At 50.7% G+C, this 23,468-nt stretch overlaps 1 protein-coding gene across 7 annotated transcripts in view; it reads right to left on the bottom strand.

The window, feature by feature from the left end:
• LOC131205961 (protein alan shepard) overlaps positions 1-23,468 on the bottom strand; it is a 141,077-nt gene that overhangs the window by 45,705 nt on the left and 71,904 nt on the right. For all 7 annotated transcript variants that reach the window (XM_058198287.1, XM_058198286.1, XM_058198288.1 and 4 more), the window contains one exon: positions 3,433-3,666. In XM_058198287.1, coding sequence (XP_058054270.1) covers positions 3,433-3,666 — 234 coding nt within the window. The remainder of the gene's footprint in view (positions 1-3,432; positions 3,667-23,468) is intronic.

The following is a 23,468-nucleotide window of genomic DNA, read 5'->3' as shown; positions in this document are numbered from 1 at the left end:
AGAATCTATAAGGGGCCCCCCTAAACGTAGCCACTGCCCAGCAACGGCCTCGAATATCAAATTCCGATCCTCCGCCTCTGCCATTACGACCATCCATTCCATTCAGCGCAGCCACCTCCGAGAGAAATTATCATTTTCCCAAAACGGCCCCCGCCAATTGTTGGCAGCTGCCTGACGTACACATGAAACCACCACGAAAATTGACTGTGGTTTTGTGGCAGCTCCGGGAAGACCGGTCTCAACCCACCGGGCGCTAAATTGTACGCGTTCCGGCGCGGAATCAATTAACGTTCCATTTGCACGCGACGAGAGTTAGGGATTCACGTGTATGGTGGTCCTGTTTGGGGGGGCATTGGGCCCCACCCGAGTGACATCCGAAACCGCCAAAACCACCGACGACACATTAATCCGCAAGACGCCGATTGGACACGGACCCCCGCGCGATAATGCCACACCTTCCCACCGGGACGGCGAAGAAGTCAAACCCCGACAGAAGGAAGTCATCGTGCGGTAGGAGCTGGGTTGGGTGGGTGTGAGTGGCTTATCTATTGATTGGTCATAAAACTTTCGGCCACAGCCTCATCACCATACGCAGCGCAGCGTGTGGTGATGGTGGCCGACTTCCGGCAGCCATTAGCCCTTTTAGCAGTAGACCACCCCACAGGTATCGCGTCAAGACACATTAAGCCCCACCGGAACGGGGGGTGGGTCCGCAGATATCATCGGCTAATGGCGGGCCGGCCGTACGGTCTCCGCACGCCGTGGGGATAAAATTCGACGTACGAAATGTGGTGTCCTCGGAAATGTTCCGGATCGATTGGTAACACTTTACCCACAGAAGAGCACAGTAGTACCATGTCAATAACTGACGCCCCTTATTTATTTAGGACCCCACGACTCCGTGCGCGACGGGCTCAAAAGCGGTGACCCATTAGCCGTGCGTGAGAGGCGACCACTGTCGGAGGTTGGTATTTGCAGAATTCGTTCCTCAACCGAGCCTACGACCGACGTGGTCGTGGTCAACTGACGGGACCCGTCCCAAGTCTCGTCCGATGATGATGATGATGATGGCACCAGATCACGTTCTCGTGGGCGCCGCCCCTCAGAAGTGTACGTGGGATACGCTCGAAATGCGATAATATGAAGTGAGTGTGTCAAATTTGATATTCTATGGGCAGAGGACATTATCGAGCCATTATCGAGGCTTGGTCTACGCCGGCCAAGGACGCTCGTCGGATTGCCGAGACGCAGTGTAATGGAAATTCTTGCTCAAAGTTGGTTTCGCTTTACAGAGCACCGAGACTGGTTCAGTGACAAGAATGTCGCCTCGTACAGATGGATGTGAACGGGCCAGCGGGGGCCTGGCAAAAACTTCCTCCGGAAGGTGTGCCAAGAAGACACCTACCCGTGCGCAGAAGAATTCAATCGAAGTCTCCATCCGATATCGGAGAGTACGGTGCACACCTACTGCTGGCGAGCGAGGATTTTTCTTTCTGTGCGGCAAAAAATGTGAAACTTTCGTGCGAATCGCGGGGAACGGCAGGGATAAGGTCCTTATAAATCGAGTGTCGTCTTCACTTCCGAACTAATCAGTCTCTGGCGGTCTCGAGTGAGCGAGTTTTGTCAACCCGATTCCAACCCGACCTCCCAGATGGTGCACCGCCGCCGCCCGCTGCAACATGAGCGACTAATTCGGACGAGTTCGGGGCCCGTCGCTTTTGAAGCAGAACTTTGCTAAATAGTTTTGCGTCCTGTCATTCCTCGAGTCTTCAAGTTACTTTTCTCTCTCTATCTCGCTTCAGCACTCCGTGTCACACACGCCATATCCTTATATGCTAGGCCATTACTTTTCAAACTCCCTTCTTCGCTTCTTCACTCGGCTCGGCACTGCTCGGCGAGTTTTCGGTGTTTCCGAGAAGCTCCTCTTTTCCGGTGGATTCGGATGGATTTTCTTTGATAAAAATTTGCTTGTATGTGTGCCCGGCCCGGACTGAGCGCCGATTGGTGCGGAAATTTTCACGAAAATTCGATTTTCTCCAGAAAAAGTTGCGCCCGCGTCGTCGTCACGCTTTCGAGCAGCGGAAGCAGCAAATCGAATCAAACAGACTCGGCTCTGCATCGACGAGAGCGGGCTCCTTCTATGGTTCTCGCGGTGGAGACAGATCTCGATTCTGTGTTTACCCGGAGACGCAATCGGAGCCTTTCCTTTTGGCCCGTCAAAATCGTTCCTAACAAGCGGAGCAGTTCGAAGTATCGACCGGGGAGGGATCGCCAAGAGTCCCTTGAAGAATATACATTTTATTGATCGTCCGAATTGACGACAAGTCCGAAGATGGAGAACAGCTTTGCCTGCTTTCTGTCAAATTGAATCCCAGCTCATCGTCATCGGCGGCAATTCTTAATGATCGATGAAAGTTTCGCCACACAGGGCTCTGGCGTGCGGCATGCATGACGAAGAACTCGTCGGTGTCCACACCCCGAAGAAGCGCAACTACCGGGACCCAGGTACGCTGGAAGATGACTGACTGACTGCCACGTCAGAACGCGGTGTGGTATCGGGGAGGAAACCCTGGCTGAAAATAGCCCGGTTGTTGGCTGACAGCTTCGGATCACACTTCAGAACGGTACATTATAACCCGGGACACGTGTCACCGAGTTCGCCGTTAGAGATGGGAGTCTGAATAATGCAATAACAGTGAAACTAAATTTACTCCACGAGCCTCGCGCTGCGTGTGAGGCTTTTGTCTCAGCCATGGAGCCTCCGGAACTGGTTGGTGGTGACATGAACCGTATAAGCAGCAGCATCGCGCGTCTGATGGGAAGAACGGAGCGCATAAATTTAATTTTCTTCTTCAACATTTGATGACAACGGCGTGCCTCCGAGACGAGGGGCCATATTGTGATGCCGGATCCTTGCCGGGGTTTTATCCGACGACGCGAATAGTTCATTCTAATTCCGCACACCTTCGGCACATCATCATGGTGGCGGCTTAAACTCATTAATCGCCAAATTGAGCCGAGAGTAAAGGGACTTTTCCACGGTTGGCTTACGGTGATCCCTCTCTCTCTCTCTCTCTTTCTCTGTTCCCACCGGACGGAGTACTGTAGCACAATAATGTACCCAACGGAAATGGACATGAGCTACCCAATTTCCGGCCGGCAATCCTTACACTTCCCAATCCACGTAACAACACGGAGGCGTCCACCCAAATCCCAATTCCGTGTTTCTAGTGTAAGTACCAGGCCGGACAACAGTGGCCGCCCCGGTGGGTCCATAGATTACAACGGAGTAAATCCACAAATCCGCAGGCGCTGTCGCGTGGGAATTCCCTGTCGCCCGTATTTTGGCCGTAAATAAGGCCCTTTTTTCCTAGCCCCACCCGGTTGGGGACATTGATCACCGAACGAGGCGGCGATGGTGGGGGCACTTACCTGGGTCGTAGTGTGTGGTGTGTAGGTCGCATAGGTCTGCCCGAGCGGTGCGGTGTATCTGTAGGTCTGCTGGGCCGGGGCGTAGCCCTGCGTCCAGCCTGTGCCTCTGTACGGTGCACCGGGAATACCGCCGGCTGGACTAGTCATAGCGGGTCGCTGGGCACCCTTTAGTGTGGCCGGTGCTGGCGGTGGTGCCCCAGGGTAAGCGCTACGCGGCGCTGCTGTGGTAGTTCCCTGTTGGCGAGAAAGAAAAAGAGAGAGAGAGAGAGAGCAGTTAGATGGCGGTTTGGAGATGGCATAAAAACGATATCGATTCCGTATCGAGTATTGGACTGCAACAGCAGGCAGGCAATGCAATTAGCGTTCACCATTTCGAGCACATTCCGGAGCGTGACCCACCCGGAGGACCTGGAGCATTCAATTTGATAAGCGAAAAAGCTGGTTTTGTCGGGCGAAGTTGGTGGAGCGGACCACCAGAACAACAGAAATAAATAAGGATCCGATAATAATCGGTATGCCGGTGAACGGCGAGGTCCACGATGCACTAGCGGAGCGAAGAGAGATGGCGGCGTTCCGAATATTCCCCCCAAAAATTGCAACTCTACAACACAACTCACTCGTCGTAGTCCTGTACGCTCCAGGAACTACCACCTCGACCCCGACTTCCATTTACGACGACTATTTATGATCGTAAAACGCAATCCAACGAGCCAATTTCCGGTACCCATCTCTCACTCACCCTTTGCGTCTCGTTCTCGGTTGCAGAAACCAGGAACTTTATGATGCCCGGCTGGTGCAGCGCTACTGTTCTGGACCGCAAAAGCTCATCTCTCTACCACTCGAGCCTAGTACTAGTAGCAGAAGCCGCCGTCAGCGCGAGTTCTGCGTGCGGTTCCCACCACGTAGTAGGGGAGAGCCCCCGTTGAATGTGAATCGAGTACCGTATTTTTCCGTGTATAACGCGCACCCGTGTATAACGCGCACCCATATTTTACGAGAACAAAATTGGAAAACAAATTTTTTACTTAACATTTTTCAGATATGTGATATCCAACAAATATCAAATGATAATAATGTATTACTCTAAATACTCTATAAATATTCTAAAGTAGACTAAAGATAAAATGCGTATACATTGCAAAAGACATACTAGTATTTTATATTTCGTAATAATCTTCAAACTCAGATTTACTGCTGTCTGACAAATTCAGATTCTCTAATTGCTGTTCAATGTACTCCTCATTGTCACTCCCTGAAGAGTCCTCATAAATTGCGACATCTTCAGATCCATGCTGATGCCACATTTTTTTAATGATTTCACAACAACTTCTGTTTTAACTCCCTGCCATGACTTAAAAACGATATTGTATGGATAATTATATTCCTAACAAGTGTTTCATTTTATAATTTATTCAATAATACTATAGAATATGTACCTAAAAGGGCACATTTGTATGCTTGGAGGAGACAAAATGTTTACTACCCTTGTATAACGCGCACCCAGATTTTAGAGCTAAAAAAATTGGGAAAAAAGTGCGCGTTATACACGGAAAAATACGGTAAGTCAAAAAAGTGCCCACAATACGGTAGCGGATACTGTAGTAGAGAGTGGTGGAGCCGACTTCCTGCCGCACGTAAAAAGGAAGGACGGAAAATTTATTGCCAACTCGTCCAACCCAAGCTTAGAGGCCCACGGCCGCCCCGGGTCCATTCCGGCCTTGTTCCGGCCGTCGGAGCGTCTGCTGAATGAATAATGTTACCGTGGCGAAGAACGCCGCGCTGGTGCTGGGGGGTTGAAGTTCGCGAAACCCCGCTCCACCACGTAGAGATTTGCTTGTCCCTCCCTGTGTCGGCCCCGTCGTCCAAGAAAGCCAAAAAGCTAACAAAAGTTATGCGCCATTAGAAGTGCTCTCCCGCCACAGCAGCAGTAGCAGCAGTCGAGCGCGTTGGCAGTGTAGTTCTGGGACACAGTTCACATGCGCGCATCCATTATTGAACTTGTCCCGAAGAAGAAGTGGTGTCCCCCGCTGCCAAGACATAAAGCTATGCCCGACGGCCGAAGCTCGGAAAAGTTGGCGCTGTCTCAAGAAACCGCAGCCACCACAGAAGAAGCTCCTGCGAAAGACTTCCAGTGGACCTCGGGACCACTGCCGGGCGGTTATGCAGATGTTCGCCGGGTTTCTTTTTCGGACCCAAGGCGTTCCGGCGGCGCTGTCACCGCAAACGTCAGAGGCAAATGCATCGATCACGGTTCGAGAAAGTGAAACCACACAAACACGGCCAGCGGTTTGTCTCTCTCTTTCACATCCCCCCCGATAGCAGCCATATCGGACTTTGGACGTGGCACATAAAACCCCGCGCCATTGAAGCCCCTCTCTTTCTGTATGTATTGGTGGATAGTTTTTCACCACAACTGACTGAACCGGAGCAGCTAGGCGGCTAACTTCTCAACCAAACGACACCACACACGCGGGAAGAAGTGCCGAGAACTTAGCGCGGCACGTAAAGTTTTACACTAAACAACAAGTTACGGGGGCGGCCACCCAATGGGTGACGTCCTTTGGCCCCGTCGTGGAAAGTGGCCCGGTTGCCCCGCAAATGGCACAACCAGCTGCTGCCACAGCATATCCGCTCTTAATGCATCCTTTCCAACTTTGCCATTTAGTGTTTATCTTTAACCAACGCGGGCGGGCGGGCGGTCGTGAAAGTTAAAAGAAAACTTGCCTCGCCGGCGGATGAATCCCCCGCTTTTGGAGGTCGGGTGGCGTCCAAATTAGTTCGCCCCAAAGATTAAGACATCCCGCCAACAACACCGAGATTGGGCCACCAACAAATGGATGCTCAAATGGAGGAATGAAACCGAGCTGCACAAGATTCGTATTCGGGACGTCGTCGTGGGTAATTGGGTAAGAATTTTCACGGCCCATTAAGCCGCGTGGATCAAATGAAAGTTACTTCTGGTGCTGGTGGAAGGATTCGTGGCCAACGTCGTATTAATTGAACCACCCCAAAGGGCACCGGTCCGGTCGCGATTGATCCGCGGTCCGCCTGGCGTGAATTGGCACAATCAGGCACCACCACAATCGACCGGCATGCTGCACAATTAATCACCGGCGACCAGGCCCGGCCCGAACTCAAGGAGGTGCTGCTCCTTGTGCCTTGCTGGGTGTGCGCTATAAATGCTTTTAAACAAAAATGATGGCAAAAAATGTGTAATCAACGGCAAAAGTACTTTTTCCACACCGTCATTCCCGGGGCCCGCGTTGCCCGTCGGGGAGCTCGGATGTGGAGCGTCCGGTAGGGGGAATTGATTGAACCAGTGAGCGGCGTACACTTCTCTCTAATAAAGTGTTTCGGGCGAAGGCAGCCACGAAGGCCCTTCTGCTCGTTGCAGCCACATCAAATAAGTTCGCTCCATTGAGCCCCAACATCGGGCGAAAAAAACTTCAGCCCACAACCAACAGCAAGCCCTTTTCTCTGTTCCCTATTTTCCACTTTTCCCCACAACACGCTCGATGGCAGGAAAATCGATGGAATCAAACCACGCGCTCGGAACGCTGGTGGAAAAAAAGGACTGAAGGAGCTCAAAGTTCATTTGCTAACAATAAAAGTGTGGAAATTGGACGTGATTTACTTACGCGGGCGCGGTTTTGCGCTTCACGAACGCAAAAAGGAGCGTGGGGTAATAGATTCCCGGGGTTTTTCCCCCCTGGTCGGGGTGAAAGAAATGGTGGCGTGCTCGGCCAACACGTCAGGGCACACCGAGTTACACAGTTCCTACTCTCGCATTCTCTTTCATAATTTCGCCACCGCCAATCGGCGTCCGAGGAAGGATGACGCGGAACGTGATATTGGCCAGGCGCGACACTGAAATTAAATTCAGCGAACGAATTTAATCCCAAGATTATTGCCTGCGCGTCGTTCACCGTTCGCGAGGACACGAAATCGATCCGCAATCGATTGTCTTGTGGGGCCCAGTAATCCTTTCCGTTCACTATCCGGCGGCGGAGCTCATAACTCGATCGAGAAGCGAACTGCACGGAGTTGTCATCCGCTGCTGCAGACATTAATGCGCCCCGGGTTTTGCTTACCGGTGAATAAATTGATATTGACATTTTTTTTTTCTGTGGAAAATCCAACAAGGAGCAGCACAAAGAACTCCACGGGATCGGGATGAATGGGGAAGCAAACAGACGGCAAACCAAGGGCCCAACAACAGCACACAAAGGCAAAAAACATCAGCTTCCCTAGGACCTTCACCGGAAGATGTGTCTCTCTCCGGGAGGCTCTGGGTTCTTTTCGCGGTGATTAAAGTTAAACATTCCACTTCCACATGCACACCCAAAAAGAGGTTAAAAATGAAGGCAAGTATTTGAAGCACGTGGCACACCGGAACGCACACACCCGAAAGAGGAAAATTCAATTTGGCCGCCGTGGAAGGAATTAAAACGGGAACAACTCTATTCGATACCGGGGACGAAGACGACGTCGAGCACTGGGCGCGATGTCGAGACCGACGGAAGGGCAAAGATCAGCGCACCGTGGAGACCTGGACAGCTTTGCGAAACTTTCGGCACACGGCAAGCTGGTGCGCGCCCGACCCAAAACACACTAACGAAGCGAGGCACAGAAATGGGAAACGCGGAAAAGATTAGCCCGAGAACATGGCCAGGGCGAATGGGGGCATCTTCGCGCCAAGTTGGAGCGCTAATCCGCCGAGTCCGAGTCCCTTCACAACTTTCGGCCACGTCAAGCCGGCCAGGCCAGCCAGTCAGCCACGAGGAGAGTCACGTTTCTGGTTAATCTCCTCAAATGCCACTTTGAGCGAATGCCACCCGGCCATCGACGTCGTAATCCTTGGCATCCCAGTTTTGGTTCTGTTCTGCGCGCTCCGCGCTATGCTTCTCTCCGTTTGCTCCTCCTACACTGGCGCTAAATTCCATCCGCGTGACCGCGGTTCGGAATTGTTTCCCGAACCATTCCACGGCGAACCGGGGCATTCCGTAGCGGTCCGCGCAACCCTTTAGAGAGCGGCTTCTTGCGCAAAAAGAAAAGCTTTCGGGCGGGCACCCAGAAGGAAATAGTTCGTCAATTCGAGCACCATCCTTGGCTCTCTCTCTCTCTTTCTCTCTCTCTCTCTCTCTGTCGCTATCCGGAGGGAAAAGTATGCAAATTGCAGGTTGATTATCGCAATCGACTGCGTACACCTTGCACCGCGTTCAGCGGGGTTGTTGCGTTCCTTGCATTGCTGCGATCGGTTCGGTTTGGCCCAATTCCTATGCAAGCAGCTCCTGATTGATGCGATTCACATTCCGGCAAATATTTGCCAGCATCTACTAGAACCGTGGCTCTAGGCTAGGATGTTGATTATTTTGTTCTCTCGATTTCTATCGATTTCGGTAACGATCCGATCCGATAGCTTGATTGAGGACACTCTATTTTATTGCACCCAATAGAGAGAAGGATGTTTTGATTGATTTGCGTAAATATTTTTTCTTGATTATGCAAAAAGGAGGGAATAAATGATAATTTAGGAGATAATTTAGGAGTTCCTATGAACAGGAATGTTGTCCGTTTTTTATTCGAATTCGATCCGCATCCGAGTTCAAAGCCTTAAGTTGGTGCTTAAGACGTCTCTGTTTGTTCTTATAGTAATAATAAAATAACTCTCAGTTGCGTCGGCGCTACTGAGGGTTGTTTTGTGACATTTAGTTCATCTCTCATCTCTTCGACTCTTGAATCCCTTTCGACGCCACCATGCAAAACAAGGACATTCTGTGACACTGAAGCCAATCGACCAGCATGACACAAATGTCAGGCGACTATGGCACACGAATCGTTCGCTCCGATCTAAACTGGTTTTGGATAAGACTAAGCAGAAGATGAAAAGCCATTTCCAACCCACGTTTAATTTAAATATAAACTCAGCGAGAAAATCGATTGCCGATTCCCGGGCTATTTGTCAGCTTCAAAACTCCCATCGCTTAATTTGCGAAACTCCAAAGACATTAACCCCAAAAAGGACTCGCGCCCTATTGGCCACCAAAAACGTTTCCATGAAACCGTTAGCAGACGTAATTCGTTTTCCCCAAGCAAAAGGGGCGGATTGATCAGGTGGCCCTTGAAACGGAAGGCCGTACCGTAAGCCACGACGACGACGACGGGAAGTGGTTTCGACCTAACAAAATGGCTCTCTCCGCCGGTTCCAAACGAAGTTGACGCTCATGAATTAACTTTCGACGTGGCGCACAACGCCGGCCCCGAACCGAAGGGTTTTATGATTAACTTTTCCACGAAACCCGAAAGCATCCGTAACTCTGAGACACTGTTGTTCTACGCCCGATACCGTCGCAAGTAGCTGGCACCTTTCTCCGCCGTCGCCGCATGATTATCCAGACGGAACAAATGGCTTCACAGTGGGCCCCACAGACATCGCGCCTGATGCCGGGGGCTGTCGGAAAAGTCATGTTCTTATGCTGCGCCCGCACCACGCCGAAGCATTTAATCGTGAACATAATAATTAATTTTTATGAGTTGAATTTGATATAAATTTTTATTGAATGTTTACTGCGCGGTGCCCATCCGGCCCTGGTCCGGTCGGTTGATTGTCTCATTTGGGAGTCCAATTAATGGGTCGCTGGTGTTGCACGCACTTTTCGGTGGCGCGCTGGCCGGCCGATCGACCGATGCGCTGCTTTTCCCACCTGTTTTTCTCTGCTCCGTTCATCTCGCTGCGTAATTGGATTCACGGAACGGAAACGCAACGTGGACTGACACCGCGTGTCTCGTGTGTAAAAATACAATCATAACGATTGGGGTGCGGTGCCGCCCGACCGGTGAAATAAATGTAATCCTGATGGCGTTTTCTGATTCCGAGTTTTCCGTACATAGTTTACGGCATTCCACGGTGTATTTTTTTTTCGGAGAGCGGTTTCGCGCAATTCAACAGCAACTGGAGCGAGAGAAATTTTCCCCCCAAAACGGGAAAAGGCCAGGGTGGTTGGGTTCGGCCGTTTGAACCACCTCGCTTGGGAATAACGGAATAACCGAAAAAAGAGAGGCCCAACTATTAAAAGCATCATCATCAGAGCCACGGCGTTGTTATCGGTTTGACGTACGTCACAGCGCGGGCCGACTTTCTGTCCAATCATGATGTCCGGTTTTTGATTCCGTTCAGCCCGGCGCTCTCTGCTTTCCGGTGATGTAAATAATAATTTCAATTGCCTACCCGTGACCGAGAGTTGGGAAATCGGTTTAGCATGCCGTTAAATTAGCACCCGAACATGATAGCGCAATCCCCACCGGAGGCCGTTTGAGATGATGGCTCCGTGCGCTCCACGTGTGGTGTCTCGGTGTGTAATAGAGACCGGAGCACCACCGGAGCCACCGGCTAGGGAGTTAATTAAAAAGCTGACACTTGGAGTTCCCCAAAAACCGGCGCGTTAGATTAGCGGTTGTGGATGGGCGCAAATGGATAGCAAACGGTGACCCCTCTAGTTCCGAGGAAGAAGGTAATCGGAAACGGAAACCCGAAACCCACCATTACGCCCACGACGGCGCGGCTCGTAATTCCTCGTCGTGTGAACCTAACGCGCCAAGGGTGACTCTGACTCCGGTGTTCATGTTTCTGTCCAATTTCGGCCACCGAGCCGGCTCGTCCCGGACGAGCAATCCAATTTCGCGAATGTTGATGTTTGATTTCGGGTAGTCCGCACTTACGTGCGCATGTCAAAAGGCTATAGTCTAACCGGAGCGTCTAACGTCCATAAGGTAATTCGTTCCGTTCAAAGATGATTTCAAAGGAATGCGAGAAGCGACCGGTTAGTGAATGTCCTCTGAAGGTCTCCTCGGGTTGTCCGGAAAACATAACGTTGGGATATCCCCATAATTAAGATGACTTTTTTCTCCCATTGGACATCCCAAAACGTTGCTGGAGATTCCCTCTAAACCGGGGCCATATTGAGTTAAAGACAACACTGTGTGTCTTCCCCTGATGTTAGATTTGAGTTAGGTTGGTGGCCTTTTCTCGAAAAACAATAGTAAAATTAATTACACTTCGCCATGCGCGCCATCACAGGATTCGCCGTTTCATAATTAAAGCATCATAATTGAGATAATAACTTGAGCCGGGAGACAATCTAAGCGCAAATTTATGGCGCACCACGCAAAAGAAGAAATCAATTAATCTTGCATCGCAAACAATGCGCAGCCGCTTGGGGGGGCACTGCTGGTACTCAATCTCTTGTCGAGAGATTGCCCCCCCCCGGAGCCGGGAATGCCTATCAAAGTTCCAAAATTGCCATCACACAGGATGGCAACTATTTCCTCAGCATGGCTCCCCAGGTGTGGCTTCCGGGTTTTGCGCGTAAGTAGCGCAGCAGATTTATCACACTTCCCGGGGAATGCTGCTGCTGCTGCATCCTCGCCACCGGAGATTGGAAAGCATTTGGTAGCCCCCGTTAAACGCCCATCACCGTGCCGTGCAGATACGGACGGAAAACTCTGTTTTGGGGAGTGGATCCACGACACTTTGTGAGGCGGTGCCGATGGGGTGAGGGGTTTGGGCTGATAGCAAGAGCCACATCACCGGCCAAGGTTTTTGGGAAGTTCTCCCTCGTGTGGCTCCTAAATCAAGGGCCGGGCGGCAGCTACAATGGGGTGCTGACATTTTCCATTATCTTGTTGGATAGTGTCATATTATTCAACTCTCTCTCTCGCTCTCTCTCGCTCTCTCTCGCTCTCTCTCGCTCTCTGTCGTTCTCTCTACAGCGACAGCAGCTCCCGGGAGATTTTCCGGGACACCTTGTCCTATGTCCTGTGGGCAAAGCTCTGCCGGAACCACACACCACACCGCCGCGTGTGGGTTACATCTCTTCATGGTGCACTCTGGTGCTCCGGTACCGGGTTTTGATGAAGACCCGACCCGCGGGCGATGCATCGAAACTGAATCGCTGTGCTAATGCTGCACAGCATGCACGGCCGGCCGATAATGTTGTGGAGGTTGGCACTGGAGGTTACAGACCGCACCACAGCCCACATGACGGTTCGCTGGCGCGGCCCGTGATTGGAATTTTCATTAATTCATGGCTTTTTGAACGCTCGATAGGGCTCGGTGAATGCGATCCCCGCCCGGCACTAACTAAGGTCGGATGCCAGTTGGTTGATTAAACATTTAGTGCAATCCATCCGCTTCCGGATAATTTTACAATTTACGTGCGGTGAATACGGTTTACTGTAAGGTTTTTTAATTACATTTGGAGTGTGTAACAGGTTTTGTGTACCACAAGCCAGAATCATTGATTCAAACAACACGGAGGTCGATAAGTCCGAGGACTAACGGGTGAGTTTGTATAATCTAATCTCCGTTTTTCGTCTCAAACAAGAACTTTCCAATAATACATTTCTAAATTCTTCATTTCTTCTTTCTTTGTAAAAAAAAATCGGGTCGGTCACTGTTGATCGATACTTGGAACTACGGAACTAATATAGATCCAGGCTGACCGTCGTCGTGATTCTGAAGTGAACTGTTTTGGGAGACGACTGATTGTGCTCTAAAATCAAATTACATTTTGAAGACTGAAACCGAGACCGCTGTAGAAAGGTCAGAGAAGTTTTAGAGTGCACCTGCATGCAATTTTTAGCAGTTTAGGTTGATGAATAAAATTGAATTTGGCAAAACAATCACTAGAAAGGCATTGATCAATAATTGTTTAAATAGTCGACAAACCACAGACCTACACCGGACTCGGAGCTGATTAAAATGTGGCTTATTTGGCCTCGACACACCTGTGGACGTCACTAAATCTACCGAGCAAACAGTACACAGGGACCCCGCACGAAGTCCTTAGCTGGAGAGTGTTCGAGTAAATCATAAGCAAATTTAATTTCACGCTTCCTGCAATCAGCACCAAATGATCGCTTAACTCGTGCCGTGCCGTGCCGTGTTCTGAGGATTTCCAATCTCTCTTTCTCTCCTCTCTCTGTATCTGGTGCCAGGGAAGTGCGCTTTCCAGAAGTGCAACCTACACATACACCTGCGCCACAACCTTTCCGTAGTGCATCAACCCACGTAGCCCTCAGCATAGTCGCCCACATCGTCATCATCGTCGTCGTCGTTATTTTACGCTTCACGAAATTTCATCATCAAATGGCATGGCTGCACGGGTACACAGCCAGCCAGCGAGCGAGTGTTGCTTTTGCACTCCCAAAAACTGACGTTTGGCCCCGGAAAAAGGAGCCTCGAAAGGAGGTGTTTCAGCACGCAACAAAAGGATGCACAGACAGACAGGCGCGCAGCGCCCGAAGGTCGACGGATGAAGGACGATTTATCAGCAACAAACAGCTGTGACTGTGCAGACTCACAACAAAAAGGTAGACGGAACGCCAGCTGGTCCGAGGGTCTGTGTCCGTGGTAGCAGCAGGCGCGCAGTGGGCCAAATGAAGTTTTAAGATTAAATTCGAACACACTCTCCTCCGACTCTGCCGTTTTCGGTGGAGCATAAGAGGCCACTACCGTGTCCCGGTGGTTGTGATAGCATAATCTGGAAAGAACGGCAAGCCGATCGCCAGCGACATAATGAAATCGTGCAATGAATAATATGTGTGCTGGGTGTTAGTTAGTTTGTGTGGGGCGCAATCGAGTGGAACTGCAAACGGATGCGAATTAATGGTGCATTTCTGTTTAACCGACGACGTGCAAACATCGTCTGATCGCTGTGCGCTTAGAGCGGATGGTTAGTTCCACGGAAAACGAAGCTCATTAGTCTTGCTTGTGGTAGAGCAGCAGCAGCAGCTCGCCCGATTTGTTTCCCAACAAACACAAAAACTGGATGCGTGGAAAAAAAAGAAGACCGGAAAATGATTCATTTTTCCACGCCGGTTCGGGAAGCAATAAAATCTATCTCCCACTCTCTCTGTCGGATGTTTATTGATGCATTCTCTCGGTCGGTTTGTTTGTTTGTCTGGGCATTTGGAGCGACAAGAAAAACACGAGTTAAATCACCACGAATGCAGCTCTCTTCATTACCGGCGCGTGCAGTTGGGCGTGCAGCAATCAGCAACCGGCTGAATATGCAAAAACGGGGTTCGGGGAAAAAGAAAACGCTCTCGTTGATGAGTCCCCGCGTTTCGGTTGCGTTTGCGTTGCGTGTTTATCTCCTCGGGCGCACGACGATGACGTATAAACATCAAAACAACTCCGTGCGTTGTCCACCTGTCCCAAGCATCGTGTTGCCGCCGCGACCAGGAGTCAATAAATCTGCAGATTCGCGGCGTGTTTTGAAATCCGAAATCAAGTGCATCTCAGCGGTTACAGCGGCGAGTCCGATTGCATCTTTCGATCAACAAAAACAACAGCAAGAGAAGCAGTTTTTTAAACACAGCTCCGTTCGGGTCGTGGTACCTTGGTTTGGTTCCTCCAACAGATAGACCAACTGTCAAGCGGCCCCTCAGCTTTAGCAGCCCGTGGGGTCGTACGGTGTGTGGTGTGACCCCTCCAGAGACGGACAGGTGCCGACTCAAAAGAGATGAAACGCGACCAAACGGGAAATGAGAACGGACCGACCGAAGGGCCGTGAATGGGAGGAAGCAAAAAACGAAAGAAAAACAATAATGACCGCGCGATGAGACGAACGAAGAAAAATGGGACTAAACTAAACAAAGAGAGGAAATTAAACAGATGATAAAGATGGCGAACAGAAGGAAATCGAACATCGAAAAGAGGTACCGGGCGGCGAGTGAGTGAGTACTAATTGGCCCACTGGCCAATAAGGATGCGCACGGTTTCTTGCGATTCTTTTTTCCCTAATCCAGTGTCCGGTGAGTCGCTTCGGAGTCGAAGTGTGATACAATCGCCGGGCGAACAATCCATCATCGTGTGCGTGAAAGGAAAAACTTGTTGGGCTCACCGAAAAGGGGCATCCACAGCAACCGAACACGAGAGAAAGAGAGAGCGCGCAAGAACTAAGATTGTCCCGCGGCTACCGTTTTGTTTCCGGCTTCGTCCAGCAAACACAGCCTTGACGGTTGCTTTCTCTGGTTCACGTTAATTCCCTCTTGGCAGGGAGGCTAATTATTCATTATTTTATATTTAATTCCTGAAAAGAAACGCGAACAGAGCAAAGCAGATAATACCGATACCGACTGAATCCGTCGTGGTGTCTCTGAGGGACCAACCACTGGACTTCACCGCTTCTTAAGTCCATGAGAGTCCTTGGTTTGTGGGTCGCTTCAGTCAAAGGGCCGTCCGCCATTTGACCTCTCGCTAACGAGTGCGGCCAAAAGCCGGAATTACCGGAATGCTAGCGACGGGGTGTGAAGGAGATAAAAAAGGCACATTCCAAAACTCAATTCCCAACGGTGCGCGAATTGCGTGACGTTGACGTCATCTGGACGTTTACTGTCAGGCGGGCGCCATGGAGGCGTTGCAGTGATGATTGAATTGCATCAACCTGAGCTACGGAGAAGAGCTGGTCGCGGACGTGCTTGAACCTTTGATTAGATTTGTGCTCTCATTAAAAAGTTTTTACTTTTTTGTTCTACTCGAGCGCGGTCGATGGGGATTTATATAGGGTCGTTCATTAAGGGTGGACATGAATGTTGAAACGGAATGTTGTGTGTGAGGTAGCAACAGAATTCCTTCGTTATTAGAAACCTCTATCGGAGTGGTTGAATGTCCGATCATTGGGACGGATAATTTTCATGCTGAATTGGGGTGATGGCACCCAGACATGTTTGCTTTCCGAGGCCGGGTCGTTTAGGGTTCTTTGGCATAAATTTTTGGTTTCAAGAAATCCTAGAATCCTGCCGCCGCCACAAGCTACCTGGCAACTGAAAGACCCTGTGTGGTAAGCACCCTTTGATTTAACAGAATGATGTCATTTGATAATAAGAAATCGCCACTTCAAACAAAGTTCACCCGAAACAAGGTTCGGTTTACAACGGGGTTGATTGCTTATCGCGAAAGGTGCCATTTGCGCCAGGGGAAAGCACAATTTGCTCTGCTTCACTTTCGTGCGCAGCACCACCTCGGGGGATCGATAAATGACTGCAGAGGGCTCCTGTGGTGGCGATGTTCGCTTAATTCGAGTTCGAGTTTTCCCAAGACGGTCGCAGGTCGTCGGTCACGAAGTCACCACCTACCACCGCTACGAGAGAAACGCTAATCGCATAACAAACATCACCAGATATGAGTTCAACTCCCATCGCGGGCCCAAAGTCAGCACTCAAATCTGAAAGTTCCACATTGCGACACAGACACGCACGATAACAACGAATCAGTCTGCATGCAGCAGTGCAGCTGATGTTGGCCAGATTTATGCTGCCGAAGGCGTGCGCCCGCCTGCCCGTATCTGTAGCAATGTTTGCCCGAGCACGAGTTTGCGATAAATTTCGTCAAACAGGAGCGAAGAACAGGGGCGCGTGCAGGCTCTTTGGGTGGCTGGCGGTCCCGGATCGCAAGACGAAAGAAGTTTGCGAGGATCCCTCTTAGACCACCGTGTGTTCAGAGCGTGCTCGCGCTGGGGGTAACCGCAAGCCATAATTTACACACCAAAAGCACCGCTCGCGGGACAAAAAGAAGGAAAAACACGAAAACCCCCGTAATCTGCCGGCTACTCTGCTTGCGGTTGCCCTGTGGTTTAGGGCGGGTCACACCTTCCGCCACATGCGTTTACATAATCAAAAACACAAGCTTACAGTCTGTATTCCTCTGTGATGTGTGCTATGGAGAGATCCCCGGAGGACTAATCTCGACCCGGAGGCTAACCCCGGACCCGATAGCGCGCGAGACAAGCGCCGTTTGCTGGTTTATGCTAATTACGAAAATAATTTGGCCACCCAACACGCGGTGCAATCTTTAAAAAGTTCTTTATCTGCAGCATTTAGGCTTTGCGCACATAGCCCTATCTTTGCTGCCGTTGTTCTCGTTATGCTGATGGCCATCAATGCCTCGCCCTCACCGGATGTCAAGACATTCCAGAGAACGCTCGCGAGAGAGACAGGCAGATATCTTAAAACGTTTTACTAACAGGAAGTGTTTCGGCACGATAAGATTGCACTCGCCCCGGTCCGTTCGTCCGTCCGTCCGTCGACGATTTTGGGCAGACATCCGCCGCCCGCCCCGGGCTTGGAGTGACGTTACAAAGCTATTAAAGCTTTTACAAAAATCGGAAACACCACCTTCGCCGGGAGCAGCCACCCTGACACCAAAGGCAAACCACCCGCGGGGCCCATTCGGGCAATTAAGGCAACATTTAATTTTTATTGCTGTTTAATGGTTGATGACGTCGGGGCGCCTTCAAGGAGGGTGTGTCTCTTCCCGCTCGTGTGCCATAGTTTTCAAATTAAAGTGCAATTTTTGCTCACTCAACAACGGTTAGGTCTATCGGAAGGTTCTGCCACGAGTCAACCATTGGACCACCTCCTTCCGACGACGCGTTTATAGAGGTATATTTGACGCATATCTTTGGCACGCTCAATTGGCCAACGAATTCGCACATACTAAGCGGGGAAATGGACTGCAAAGAAAGGAAGGTTATGTGTAGGATTTTATGCTAAGATTCGTTCCATTAGAGTTCGTGTTCAGTAGAATCAACATGGCCATATCGAAAAATTCCAGGTTTGTTTTTGAGAAATACAGCCTTCCGACTCTGATCGATCTCTTGCTGAGATCCTTAGGATGTAAAATCAGCGAGATTTCCAATAATGTCTCAAGTATTCAGATATAAAAGGCAAGAAAAATGCTTTTAGTTCGCCTAAAAAAAATTGACAGAACTTTCAAATCCACCCAAAGTGCAACCTAAGTTTAATGGAAAGCAAATGTAAGGCTTAAGCGAACAACAATGGCGGTAACCAATTATCGTATGCAATCAATAAACACTGTGTGTGCACTTGCTAGTTGCCAGCAGACCGTTTACAAGGCCGCCAATTAGAGCGCCTCATGCACAAGGCAAGCAGCCAACCCAAGAATTAACCAATTTAGCTAACGATACGCTGAAGGGTTCGCACCCGTACCGCGTACTGCGAAAGGCACAATGTTGCCAGGGTCCTTCGTGACCGACCGACACTGACTCCGGGACCGTCGTGCACGTGACACATGTCAGAAAGGATTGCAAGTTTCTCAAAGGGACCCCACCGGCCGAGAAGGGCTGCATTTTTTGCCCTCAATGTTGCTTACTGAAAGTTACAAAAAACAGGGGGGACGGAAATGGCCACAGTGCTGGTGCAATAACCACTTGCAGTTGGGGGTGTTACTTTATTCGAAAGTTTTAGTGCCACACCAACATCACTCTCGTGGCGTGGGCGCAAAATGGCGCACCATCGGTCGGGCTGGGTCAGCATTCGTCTTCATTCCCGAGGACGGTGCCGACGGGCGACACATAAACTTTATTTTCATTGTTTCGCCACTTTACACGCCCACAGTGTGGAGGTGACAGAGTTTTACGAGCCGCTCTTACGTTTATCGCGCCATTTCGCGTCCCGGGATTCGGGAACGGGTGAAGTGCCGGGCAGGACATCTAGCAAAGGGCACCGGTAACGCTCAATGGAAACCCGCCAAAAGCCAAACCTTCTCAGGTGGAGCATTTTCAGGAATACGGAAGTAGCCCGATCGGTGTCCGTTTTTCGTTCCCTACGGCAATGCGACGGACCAGTGTCCCGTCATCGTTCAACTCGTGTGCCCCCGTAATATATTTTAATCAAACACATTTCCGTAATTTGATGCACTTGGGAGTTTTACTGGCCGTCAGATTACCCGACCGGTTCGGTCCAGAGCCCAACCGGAAAGGAGTCTCGGTTCCGATTGGTGCCCTGATGGAGAACAATTTAGTTGATGAACAACTTGGCAACCTTGGACGGGGGCCTTCTCCAATCGGGAAATCCACCCAAAGCCGGACACATGTAACTGCGCGCTAGGATGGGTGCATCTTCTCAAGGGACAGAACGACCGAGTCCTGATGGAAATTGATCCCTAGTAAGGACACCGTGATTGATTTCACAATCTCCCGGCGCAAGTGACGGATGCCCTTCACACAGCCGGCCAACCGGCAGCTCGATCTCGGACCATCGATGGAAACTGCAAACCGAGAGAGAGAGGGAGAGAGAGAGAGAGAGAGAGAGAGAGAGAGAGAACTTGGAAGAGAACTGTGCCAGCTGGCCCCACGATGGAAAATGGATGGCCGGCTGTGCGCCGGATACATGTTTTCGCAATGATGGCGCACGCGCCCGTCCGTCCGCCCGTTACTTTTTCCCCCCGACCGAGGGAAGCTTTCTAATTTTATGTCTGGCCATTTTTCGACCTCCACAACCCGTTCCGAGTGCGCGCGTGTGTGATAAATTATCCAACACTCTTGGGAACGATTTGCGCGAAATTCGCAAACTTTTTTTGCCGCCCGGAGTAGAGCTTCTTTTCGGAGTTTTAATGTCTTTTTTTTCGAATCCGTGGTTCTCCCGTGGTAACATATCCGCTCTCTGTTGGCCTTTTGAAACGTCGGCCCCGTCCCTCACCCATCAACCGTTTCGGTTCAGTGCCCTCACGGAATTCGGCCCCGGTGAAGAAGCTCGTGTGTCTAGGTTGCCCATCATCGAAAACCGGCGTGTGTGGGATTTTTGCACAATTGGCAAAAAGTAAAAAACGAACCAAATGGCAAATGGAACACGCACACTGGCACACGGGCAACATCAATCCCCGATCGTTCGCAGTCATGTGCAACGGGATAAGAGGCCGAACCGAACGCGCACCCCACACGCAAACCGGATCCGTCCGGATCTGGCCGCCGGCCCGGCAGAGGCAGAGAGTGGTTCGGAATAATGATCAGGCCCCGGTTTCGGTGGCTTGCGAAGCATAGCCACGGTGATACAGCACCGGGATGGGGTCGGTCTATCTCGGGCTGGCGATCTTTCTTCCGACCGTAAAACAGTTGGCAGGTTGATGCGGGATAAGGCGTCCAGAATGTGGTGCTCGGTTCAAAAGTTTCCGAAATGGCGAAAGAACTCGGGCCAATGGAAGAGGCCACAAAGTTCCCCACTTCAGAGTTTTTGGTGAAAACTTTTGGTGCCGACACCATCTGCATGCCAACTCCGAAACCGAACACCAGCAGTTCGGGTTGTGACAGCAGTAAGGGCGAATTAAGAAGTGGACGTTGACTGTCCAAAACAAACAGGACCAAGACCACTCGCCCCGCCCGAAAACAATGGCCGACGAATACGTCACAATAATCGCCTGGCGATGGAGGCGCCTTCACACCTGGGCCACGCGGCGCAAGTTTGTAGTCAGCTCATTTAAAAGCGGCGGAAAGTTGGCCAAAGCTCTCAAAGAAGGTGACAAACAAAGGTGGGATTACGATTGAGAACCAAGAGTTTTGAAGGACTCGCTCTCTACCCTTCGAACCGCCTCCAACAGATTTCAGCCTTACGAGTCCTTCTGACTCGGCCCTCGGCGGAAGAGTCCCCCGTCCCGGGCCCATTACTGGGCCCCGTTAATCTCCCGGATCGTCCGGCGGGCAAGCGAAACCGTTGGCAGGTCGGCGAGTAGTACGGAGAGTCCAACACTCCCGCGGCCCGGATCCAACCGGAAGAAAGCCAGCCAACAATAAATTATTAAAGTACCACTTACCAAATAACCAGCGGGCCACCGTCGGAAGAATCCGAGTGAAAGGTAAGGAAAGCAAAGCACAATTTATGTGGCCATCGGCGAGCGCAACTGAAGACCGGTCGAAGTACTGGAGGCCCACCGAAAGCCACAGGAGCGAGGCGCGAGCGGTTTTTATTATTATTACATTTTTCTTTGCTAGAACGGTTCCCCGGTTTTGCCGGGAACAAATAAATTAATCGACCCAAGCGAACACGGTCCATTAGCGGACCCGGTAGCCGGAGCGCATCAACCGAACGGACGCGAACGGTGTCCGGTTGGATTCGGTGGTCTTCGTGCCGCTGATTTTCCAGCAAAACCAACAGCCGCAGCAGGAGGATCAATATTGATCTTTCCACTGTTGCTGGGCTACATCCGATTTTGGGCTTCCAACGGTGGCGTGATGTTTATTTCCCCCATTTTTTACGTCGTTGTCTGTCAAAATCCACACTCCACTTTGCCGATTAGAAATTGGGGCTTTTCTTTGCCAACAACAGCAACTAACTTCCAATCAACAACTTGTTGAGCCTTGAGACTCCCCGCGATTGTCTTATTGATTTACGAAGTTAAAAAAAATAAACCGAATCGAGCAATCGCTCTCCCGGGGTTCCGGTTCTCTCTGGTGGTGGTGAGTTGTGGTCGTACGGCCCTAGCACAGGGGCCGTAATGGGGCTCTTATTAGAAAAATTAATCCGATTAATTATGCTCAATGATGCCCCCGGCCCCCCGGTTCAACGGGTGTTTAATTGAATAAAGTTTTGCAGGAATCGACCGCACGGAAAACGAGAGCTGGACTGTGGTGGGCTGTGTTGGTGAACAGTGTAATCAATTACACAGTGGCCCCCTCTGACACAGTCTGAGCAATATGGGGGGAGGCTCTTACTACTGGGTTGGAAAATTAATTAAAACGAAATCAATGTTCTCGAACCTCGTCTTTAAAATGGTTCTACGTACGGCACGTGCGGGTCACTTGAAGGCTTTCAAATCAAACGCCACGCATCGACCCGACCTGTGACGAAATCTCGTTCGGCACATCACATCCATCAGGGTAGGGAAAAGTCTGCGATCCTTGCAGGACCTAGGACCATACGTAGTGCTGGCTGCGAAGGACCCAGGCAAAAAACGCCGGCTACGACCGTATTGGAACATCGAAACGGACGTCGTAATATGCCGAGACAGATAAGATGGATCACATGGCCAAGCCGGGCCACCGTGGGACTTATCATCAGGCAGGCAACAACAATAGTAAAAGAAGTGTGCCGGTGGATGCCAGCAGCTAGAGGACTTCAAATGACATCCCAGAAGCCACCACAGAGCGCCCCCTTGGTGTGAGATTTCCAACTTTGAGATGGGTTTTGTCGGTCTACGATGACGATGTTTGCAACATTGTCCGGTTAAAGTCACTTCCAGCTTCCCAGCCCAACCCAGCGGCTCAAAGTCTAAAGTAGTCTTGTCGGGTCGGGGCCCCTGGACGGGCACCATGTTCGGTATTAAATAACTTGTTTACAGCGCCATCGTGGAGCGGGCTGCTCCGTCTTCTTCCGTGTCCAAGAACTGCCGACCGAGGAATATAATGAGAAAGATTCATCTCCACAGACACACACCCAGTTCTTTTGGTTCTACGATGAAGCAAAGTTCTGGTCTCATCTGCTGCGTGTTCCGTTCGAGACCTTCTTCCGAGCTAGGCTCCGGCGTGAACTGGACCTGTGGCGGGCGGCCATTTAGGGAGCACGCGCACGCCATGGACGGTACACGACAGGATCAATATTTTATTGCTCCCCGAGTGGCGGAATTATTGATGATAGTGATTCTGGGCTGCCGCCCGCCCGGTTACATGTCGTGTTGTTGTGGGTTGTCACTGTGGGTTCTGGGAACAGTAGTTTTACGTCACACACCCCCAAGGAGGCCCTTTGCCTCAGGCAGGAAAATCGCAATCAAACCACACTGTGGCCTTTTTTTGTGTAGAGAAATTGATTAATTAAGCCGAGACCCAGCGATGGCGCACGGAAAGCATCCATCTTCCGGTGTGGTGATCGATTTGGCGCGTTCATGTGACAGGCTGGGGTTTTCACGAGTGGACACACAAACCGGAAGAAGTACATCGGGGATTAAGATTAGAAGGTACATTTTACGCGAACCTGTCCGCCAACGACGAGATAAAGACAGATAATGCTCACCACGTGAATGTGTCGTCACGGAATCCATTCCCAACATCCATATTCACATCCGCTTATCGGCCGCAACAATAAACAGATTTATTCGGCGCGTTTGGCGCTTTTTTTGGGTGCAAAAGATGATGATTAAAACCACCACGTGCCCCCATTACTATGTTGTGCGCGGTCGACGAGAAAGAGAGCAACTAAACGCACGCGTATGTTGCGCGGCGGCCACAACGAGATTCGTGATAACG

The sequence above is a fragment of the Anopheles bellator genome, chromosome 1, assembly GCF_943735745.2.
Source record: "Anopheles bellator chromosome 1, idAnoBellAS_SP24_06.2, whole genome shotgun sequence".
In the NCBI taxonomy this organism is placed as follows: Eukaryota; Metazoa; Arthropoda; class Insecta; order Diptera; family Culicidae; genus Anopheles; species Anopheles bellator.
This window is presented reverse-complemented; position numbering and strand designations above follow the sequence as displayed.